This window comes from Amblyomma americanum, chromosome 4 (genome assembly GCF_052857255.1).
Source record: "Amblyomma americanum isolate KBUSLIRL-KWMA chromosome 4, ASM5285725v1, whole genome shotgun sequence".
In the NCBI taxonomy this organism is placed as follows: Eukaryota; Metazoa; Arthropoda; class Arachnida; order Ixodida; family Ixodidae; genus Amblyomma; species Amblyomma americanum.
The window spans coordinates 217,734,857-217,743,760 of record NC_135500.1 but is presented as its reverse complement, the minus strand read 5'-3'; the positions used below and the strand labels follow the sequence as shown (position 1 = coordinate 217,743,760).

At 46.4% G+C, this 8,904-nt stretch overlaps 1 protein-coding gene across 2 annotated transcripts in view; it reads left to right on the top strand.

The window, feature by feature from the left end:
* rk (G-protein coupled receptor rickets) overlaps positions 1 to 8,904 on the top strand; it is a 180,711-nt gene that overhangs the window by 158,246 nt on the left and 13,561 nt on the right. For both annotated transcript variants that reach the window (XM_077663423.1, XM_077663422.1), the window contains exons 11-15: positions 1,446 to 1,511; positions 3,218 to 3,361; positions 5,255 to 5,326; positions 6,635 to 6,933; positions 8,162 to 8,338. In XM_077663423.1, the coding sequence (XP_077519549.1) occupies positions 1,446 to 1,511; positions 3,218 to 3,361; positions 5,255 to 5,326; positions 6,635 to 6,933; positions 8,162 to 8,338 (758 nt within the window). The remainder of the gene's footprint in view (positions 1 to 1,445; positions 1,512 to 3,217; positions 3,362 to 5,254; positions 5,327 to 6,634; positions 6,934 to 8,161; positions 8,339 to 8,904) is intronic.

Here is an 8,904-nt window from a genome sequence, read left to right as displayed (position 1 = left end):
CTTGCTTTCGCAATTTGCCATTGAATACTCTACACGAGCGTTGCAAGACACAGTGCTCGAGAAATAACCTCTAGATAGTTAAACTACATGTACAGCGGACAAACTAATGCCACTGGTAAGATAATCTAAGATAATCACTTCCATCAGATGTTGTCGTTCGCCTCCTAATAGTCATTCTTTTGGCCACATATATTCTCAGCGATAATATTAAACGAAATGTTATCATGATAAGCGCAGAGACAAAAACAGCAAGGGAAGAGAACAGCGCGTTGCGTATGTTTTTCCGCAAATTAAAAGGAACGCATAGGAAAAGGCACCACGACAAACGGGTTAGCTTCCAGCTAAATCTGCGTTCGAACACGACAAATATTAATCACACGCTTGCATGTTTGAACGTCACATTGCAGTTGCATATTAAAGTCATAATTTCTCATTATCTTCATCTGCCGAATAGGTAGATACAGACGTAGAGCAGTAATCACCATCATTTCGTGTCCCTTTTTTTTCCGTGCAGTGTTGGTGCTTCCAAAAATGGTGAATTGCTGTCAACTTTTCTTCTTGTTGCGGTTTTTTCTTACGCAACTTCAGATGCGATATATTCAGCTACCACGTTAAGTGCGCTTCTTTTTGCTTTGAACACTCTTCAGCCGGTCCGGCGTGGAACGGGTCGTTGTACCACATTAGTTAAAGCGCGCCGCTAATTGCTTTTCCAGCATTCCTAATGTGACGTGTCTCGAATGAAATACGCTGCGCCCAAATCCTTTGGCTTTCGTTGCCAGCCTTATTTGAACATTTCATTGTATACTGGAATCCCCAGCATCCATTATTCTCTAATATAAATTACAGTAATTTCAACGTTAAATTAAGCTTGATACATTACGTGAACGCTCATTTTTCACGCTGACTCTGCTTTTCCTAGCATGTGCGAATTAGTAACAGCTCTTGCTTCCTTTACTCTTATGTTCCTCGTGCCTCTTTCGCACTATACCACTTGATTATTTTTCTCTCGCTATCCTCTACTTATTTTCTTTCGCGAGTCCTGATTAGATTAATTAGGCTGATGCCACTGTATATAGTTTCCCCGTTATCGCCTGGAATATCATTACGTTTTAAAGATTTCGATTTTGATTACATTGGTTACGAAATTTCGCTGCGTCCTTCAAATCCACGAGTCTGTTTCTTGAGCCTCATTTTACAAAAGCCATCTGAACACTTTGTTCGCAACAGCTGCTTGAGTTGAGGGAAACTGGCACTTTCGCCACTGGTTCAGGTTCTTTATACGACCCATTCCTTTGGGATATAAGAACCTCCTGTATTTGCTGTCAGCTTCGATGTTTTGTCTTGTGCTGCTAAAACTCACTGTGCCCTTGCAGTTACTGTTATATTCATCGTTTTTAATTTTTTTCTCTGTCGTCACCTGTGCTTTTATTTCTGTCTCTTTGCAGCTACCTCATGTCCAATCATCTCCCGCAGGTTCCTAATCTGACTGACTGCTCGGAGCTCCTCATCTTGTGAGTCTCTTCCTCATCTACTTATCAATTTCTAGCGATTAATTTTAACCATTTCGCTCGAAAGCGCACTTTGGTAGCGGTGGTTTGATAGAACGCTGTATGAAAAACGGCTGCATCACAGTTTTGGAACGAATGTCGGGAAAACTGCAGCCTCATGCAGGTCGCCAGTGGCAAGTGTAAATAGACGAACGACATGCATAGGATTTTATGAAGTGGCGGTGCTCGGCTTTCTGTATGCGTCATACGCCCGCTTGATGACGTCACCCTTTGTTTCTTGCCGTCGCTGGGATTTTCTGTATACCATATGTGAGTATACACACGCACGAACACGCGCTGCCGGCTTTTCTCGAAATCGGACTATCAATGCTTTCGGATTAAAAATGTTTGCCAACTAAGTTTTTTTTACTAATCTATTAGAAACGTTTCGTCCCGAACGTTACCGATCTCCTGCATAGCTCTCCCGTGTCTGAACAAAACCGACCCGCCTTTAATCGTGCAGTGCAAAAACATTTATCAACACAGCGGCGATTTAAAACTCGCAAGGATCGAGGTGTCGTTAGCGTGGGCAGCGCCAATTAGAAGTCTCGTCAATAGCTAAGTTTTGGTCTCTTGCTTTCAAATCGGCCTTTCTCGAACTTATCCTCAAATTCATTCGCCTCAAACCCTAGTAGACCGATGACACCCTCCTCTGGAATAAGCACAAGTTATCTACAGATTGTCTTACGGTGTCTCCATCTTTGTGAACTAGAAGTATATTTCAGGGGAGAAATTTCGTTTAACCCGGTTTTTAAGAAATATGCTCGTGGAGCAATAATCGAGTAAAATCGAGTTTTAGCCGAAAACGAAAGGCCGTACGTGTATGAAGTGTCACTGCTGACGCTGTCGGCTTCTATAGGGGTGACGAAGCCTGTCAAGCAGTCATTGTGAACCGCTTTTTTTATTTTTCTCACTCACGGTTTTAAACGACAAAAGCTGAAATAAGCATTAATTCATTAAATAAGAGCATAGAAATGAACGGCCTTCTCCGCGTTCTCTTGAAAGTTTTTGCAATATGCCGATGCTGTACGAAGAGTTTGAGTAATGAGGAGTTCGACGCGCGCGCTGAAATTTTAAGTGCTGTCCAAATTCAGATCTAGATTTCAAACCTGCTCCGATTTCAGTAAAATGACTTTGCTGAGATCACAAAGAGAGGTCAGGCGCTTTCTTTTGCAAGTGAGAGGCAACTTTTGTTTTCTCCGTACTTCAAGCTCTATGCCTTCAATGACCAGACAGAACAGGGACAACAATAAGAACACCCATTGTTCTTTGCGCTTATTCACGAGCCCAAAGGTTTTATCATGAACTTTACTCAAAGTAATCACTTTTGTTTACATCTGTCAAGCCCAACAGCACATTGTTAAAATTACTCAAACATTATTGCAGGTGCGCAAAAGTTTACGTGCAGCTTTCAATGAGCACTACTGGCATTGTGATTGCGTGTCAGAATGACGGTAACACGCCATCAGACACGTATACATTGGATTAGCTTTCTTTCTTTCCGTTGTTCTAATGCACTTGTGGCGTTTTAATACTTCAGCAGTGATACATTACTATATGAAAGAAAGAAAAATCCTCACTAACTTGTTACTTTTTTAATAACCAGCTAGCCACTAACTATACGATGTATGCTCATGTGCGCGCTTGTGTGTAACCGTTCGCTGCCGCAGAGATCTGACGTACAACCGCATCGTATCGCTGGACGACTCGCCATTCCTATCGCTGAAGAAGCTTCGCGATCTCAACCTGGGTAACAACCTCATCCGACGCATTGGGGACACCGCCTTCCACGGGCTCGCCTCTCTGCAAGTGCTGTGAGCAAGGCGCCTTCACCTATTCGCTTTCTTTTTCTGCCTGTTTTTCTTCGTCTTTATCGGCTGAAAAAGTTGCTCTTATACTTCATTGTCAACGGTTCGACGAAAGTTCGTCTGGTGAGGCATTGTATTAAAGAAAAAGGAATGCGGTCACTGACCATGTCATGAAATTCAAAGACGTTTCGGAACCTCGTACGTCTTTGAATTTCATGACATGGTCAGTGACCGCATTCCTTTTTCTTTAGACTTCATTGCTATGACCAGATCCTCTGGTGACGATTTACACCAGAAGCAGACACTGCGGGTGGTATACGCGGCGAGAATGTAGATCGGGGGCTCTGTGGATAAGTGGGCTGGAGCTATACCTGAAATATGGTCGGCTTTGCGAGCGTAGAGTTGAGCGTGTTAGTGCAGCGTCATTGTCATCATTATCAGCAGCAGCAGCCTGACTACGCCCACTGCAGGGCAAAGGCCTCTGCCACTCTGCCACGTCTCTCCGATTAACCCTGTCCTTTGTCAGCTGCACCCACCGTGTCCCCTCAAACTTCTCTCTCTCTCTCTCTCTCTCTCTCTCTCTGTGTGTGTGTGTGTGTGTGTGTGTGTGTGTGTGTGTGTGTGTGTGTGTGTGTGTGTGTGTGTGTGTGTGTGTGTGTGTGTGTGTGTGTGTGTGTGTGTGTGTGTGTGTGTGTGTGTGTGTGTGTGTGTGTGTGTGTGTGTGCGTGCGTGTGTGCGCGCGTGTGTGTGTGTGTGTGTGTGTGTGTGTGTGTGTGTGTGTGTGTGTGTGTGCGTGCGTGCGTGCGTGTGTGTGTGTGTGTGTGTGTGTGTGTGTGTGTGTGTGTGTGTGTGTGTGTGTGTGTGTGTGTGTGTGTGTGTGTGTGTGTGTGTGTGTGTGTGTGTGTGTGTGTGTGTGTGTGTGTGTGTGTGTGTGTGTGTGTGTGTGTGTGTGTGTGTGTGTGTGAGAGAGAGAGAGAGGGCTTATTCGGGTTGACGTCAGATGTCAGGTAACGTGGAAATATGTACTTTGTACAGCTGTACAATTTATTAGCTAACAACCAGCGGGGACTGTGTCTCGTTAGCAGAGCAGCCAAGAGAGGACGCAATTAACCTCTCTGTCATCCGTTTCGCCACGGCGGTCCTTCAAGGAAATCTGAACGGCCGTCTGTTCGGTCCTACCGGGATATTGTAGATGATAATAACAATAATAATAATAATAATAATAATAATAATAATAATAATAATAATAATAATCGGTTTTGGGGGAAGGAAATGCCTTAGTATCTGTCTCATATATCGTTGGACACATAAACAGCGCCGCATGCGAAGGGATCAAGGAGGTAGTGAAAGAAGGAAGGAAGAAAGAGGTGCCGTAGTGGAGGGTTCCGGAATAATTTCGACCACCTGGGGATCTTTAACGTGCACTGACATCGCACAGCACACAAGCGCCTTAGCGTTTTGCCTCCATAAAAACGCAGCCGCCGCGGTCGGGTTCGAACCCGGGAACTCCAGATCAGTAGCCGAGCGCCTTAACCACTGAGCCACCGCGGCGGGTGGAGATTGTAGAAGTGGAGATAGTACATTTATTTATTGATTGATAATCCATATTTTCAAGGCTGGCAGGCACACAAAAAGGAGTGGTGAGTTTGTTACATAAGTTGCAGAACAAAACAAAACAAAAAGAAACTATAAGGCACTTTCAACGGTGACCTTGAAGTGAATGGCATCACAAATGAAAACTGTGGAGGCTGGAAGGCGGCTACATTCAGTAGCTATTCCTGGCAAAAAGGCAGAATGGTACGGATTAGTACAGCAAGTTGGCACTTCAACTTTGTGTTGATAGTCTTGAGCAAGACAGTACGCCTCTGACGTTTATTGTCTTCTCTCTTGGCGTTGCAGGGCGCTGCAGAAGAATGGTATCAGGGAAATTCATCCGGACTCATTTGTGCCCACAGTGAAGCTTCAAGATCTGTGAGTACGAAACACTGAACAAAATATAAATAAGTAACAAGATGCGAGGACACCTCGCTGAGTGTGTGTTCTCACATCCTACATTTGAGAACTTCTGGAGACGAGCTGTAGAGTGTGAAAAGCGGGCGCTCATAAGACCGGAATTAAATCGCAGCAGAGCTCTGCACTCTTCTCAAATAACCACACAGGAAAAAATATGACATGCGCCCCCATGCTTGGGAATAAAATGAAAGAGCATCATGAATCGAATGCGAGCATAAAATTCCGCGTGAGAGACGGCACAAATTGAAATTCGAGGTTTTCTCCGGACTGACAGTTTCCTCATAATATTCTGTCTCTGCCTCGGCACGTCTAGCTCCATACAGAATTTGCGACCAGTGCAGCGCGCTCTCATTCTGACGTCCTGGCAGAGCATCTGACCCCACTGGCGGTAAGCAAAGAAATCGAAACAGTCGCTAGAGAGCATTCGGGGCTGTTCGTTAGAACTTGTAGACTTTGCGCAGCGTGTTTAGACATCACATTTGGCCGAGGTCATTCTGAGTATGAGCCCTACGCACTGAGCTTATTCATCTAAAATGTCCTTCAACTTATTACGGGCCCATCGATAAAATTCTTTGTGCGCAAGTAGGCAGGAAGTAACGGTTTTCGTAATTTCAAGAAACTGCTCAAGTTCTCGAGCAATGTAGCCGCGAGAAAAAAAAAATTGCTGTTTGTATCGTCGTGCAGAGTGCATGTAGCTACCGCAGTGCGTCTCTAAATCCCAGGGTGCGCGCAGGAATATTTTGTTTTCTTTGCTACTCATGTGTTCTTTGACATTTTGCTGCCTTGTATACAGTCTCGTACGCAGCTGACGGGAACATGCTTTGAAAGTCTCAATAGCAAGCGGAGCTTCTGAGGAGGCAGTGAACGTGCAGAGTATGGGTTCGTCTTGTACTTAAAAGCATTAGTGTTTGCTTTTTACTGCTTGTATGACAGTCGCATGAGGCCGCTAGAGACAAATGATAGCAACAGCACACTGTACGCATGCGTTCAATCCGTACAGTCTTGGTCAGAAGTCTTCCAGCCATAGGGTCTGTTGTCGAGCCCTATATAGTGGAGCCCCTACGGTACTCTCCCAATACCAAAAAGGACTAAAAAATTAGTTCCCGCCCTGCAGTGATATAGTGGATTTAGGAGCGCCGCAGGCGCCCCGCAAACGGCTGAATAGCAGACAACTCTGGAGACTTTTCAACAAGGACGTGCGTGGGAACCGTGCTCTGCTGCCAGCCTCCGCGTCTCACGGCCCGTCCGCCGCGCCCCGCCTTCCAGAAACCTGGCGGACAACGAGTTCCCGGCGATGCCGTACCGCGGCCTGCGCGGCCTGCACCGGCTGGTCACGTCGGGCAACCGGCACCTGCGCAGCTTCCCGCCGCCCGAGGCGTTCCCGCGCATCCAGAAGCTGTACCTGTCCTACTCGTACCACTGCTGCGCCTACCTGCAGACCACGGCCGGAGGGACGCCCGATGCGCCCGTCGCCAAGGACGCGGTGCTCTGGCTCAAGAAGGACGACATCGACATGGACAAGTGGACCAGCCTCAGCAACGCCTCGGGACTCGACGTATTCCCCGGTACGTTTCCCCCAGCTGGGCAGCTGCTCGGCATTCGTCCATCCGGAAGCTGAGATGACAGTTCGTTCTGCCTAGGGCTCGTGCCAACGCGCTTTGTGCTCATCATGCTCTTGAATATGCGCAAGCTAGTACACTTTGCCCTTATGCTGAGATACGAGCTTCGATCGTAATTGTATGCGCGTGTTTACATGTGGACCACAGGCAAGTATATATAGAGAGAAAGACACGGTGAAACTTCCCATCTCGAACAACACGGCGATGATTGTCACCGTATCAGTGAGAGATAACTGCGTGCAGCTGTTGTAGTTGTTGTCCTTCCTGTGTTATGAATCCTGAAGCTACCTCCTCGATCTGTGCATATGTTCCCCCGTTCAGCTTTGTCAGACTTCCAATCTCGCTTCCCATGCTGCGAACTAGCCACGTCTTCACAACTTGAATTACGTATCTGAGAGCCTGGTTCAATCTCAGAGTTAGCCATGCGACCGGGATGCCTTCTTGTGTTCGGCGCATGTTGTCTCCATAAACTTTTGCCCTCAACGTTTTGTCGTCGAGCGCTGAGGCCCAACCTCAAAAAGCAAGGCGTGTGCTTTTCAAATGATTAAAAAAAGTTTCCATGTGTCACCTCTTTATGATGAATACCAAAACTGGCACTACAATAAATTTCGCTCGAGAAATTCAGGCCGTGTTGTTTGTGTACAAGAGGTACAGTCTTGGTCAAAAGGCTTTTTCGCTTCAGCCGCATAACAGCGCCATTAAAGACCTGGTGACCTTGAAATGCTAGCAGAAGGTTTCTTCTTGCGGTACAGAAGCTTCCCGCTTGACTTGTGCTTTGAATGATCCGCTGCACGGAGCCTTCTATAGGAACATTCATTTCGCTGCAGCTGAATGCTGTGGCCTAAAGACTTTTGACCAAGACTGTACCTGGTGCGGATCTTGTCAACCTGTCGCAAAATGAGGCAAAACTGCATGTTGCGTTACTAGTCATATAGGGGCTGGAGTTAGAAGGTGCGAGGAAGAGCCTAGTTGGAAGAGCCTAACAAATTTATTTAGAGGGAAGAGATGGGTGCACGAGCTCATCTCAGTCAGAATACCCCCCCCCCCCTCTTTCCGCATCCGCATAATAGCGTTCTAGCTGACGTTGCTGTGTCTGATTGTCAAGCACCTTAATGTGCATGAACGTTTGAAAGTTTACACCACACTAATGCGTAGCTCTTGCAATTCTCCGCAGACAACATAACGTCGAAATTCCAAGAGTTCACTCACCAACTCATCAAGGTCTTCGGCCAGGACTACATCATACCGGACAACCTGGCCCAATACTACGGCGAATACTTGGAGGACTACAAGGCCCTCTACACGAGTGATGAGGAGTTCCAGTACCCCGTGCAGTGCATTCCGCTACCAAGTGATTGTTTTTTCGCTACCTCTACTAATTTTCAACAGTCAGGTTGCGTTATGACTAGGGATTTCGTCAGCATACATTCAGTGTCTGCTCCACAAAAACATCAAAGGCAAAGAGAGGAAATTCCCAGCAAGAGGCAGCTGGACTGCCAGGAACGCTCACTTCTCGTTAAACGTCAAATCCGCCGTAAGGAATAAGTCTTATAAAAATCGCGCGTTTTAACATTTTGACACTCACATACTCCCTTCATATGCTTGACAGTAGATCATCCTGCCTGTATAAAGCTTACTTTTCGCCCAAAAGGCGCTTATGTGTTTTTCGTTGCCCTTGTTCACTGGAGCGACTGGCGAAGGAATTCGTCGATGTTCAGAGATAAAAGATAAAAGCATGAAGCCTGTAGAGAGGCCGGGAAACACCCTTGTCAGCCTTTTCTAGTGTTTTTGAAATCTTCGACCACTCGTTGCTCCTGTCCCACTAGCATGGTGCTTTTTGCGTCTGTGAAAAGCAAACGGGTGGTATCCCCGCAATGAATGCGTCAACGAGAACGCCGTTAAATGTGAGGCAAAAAA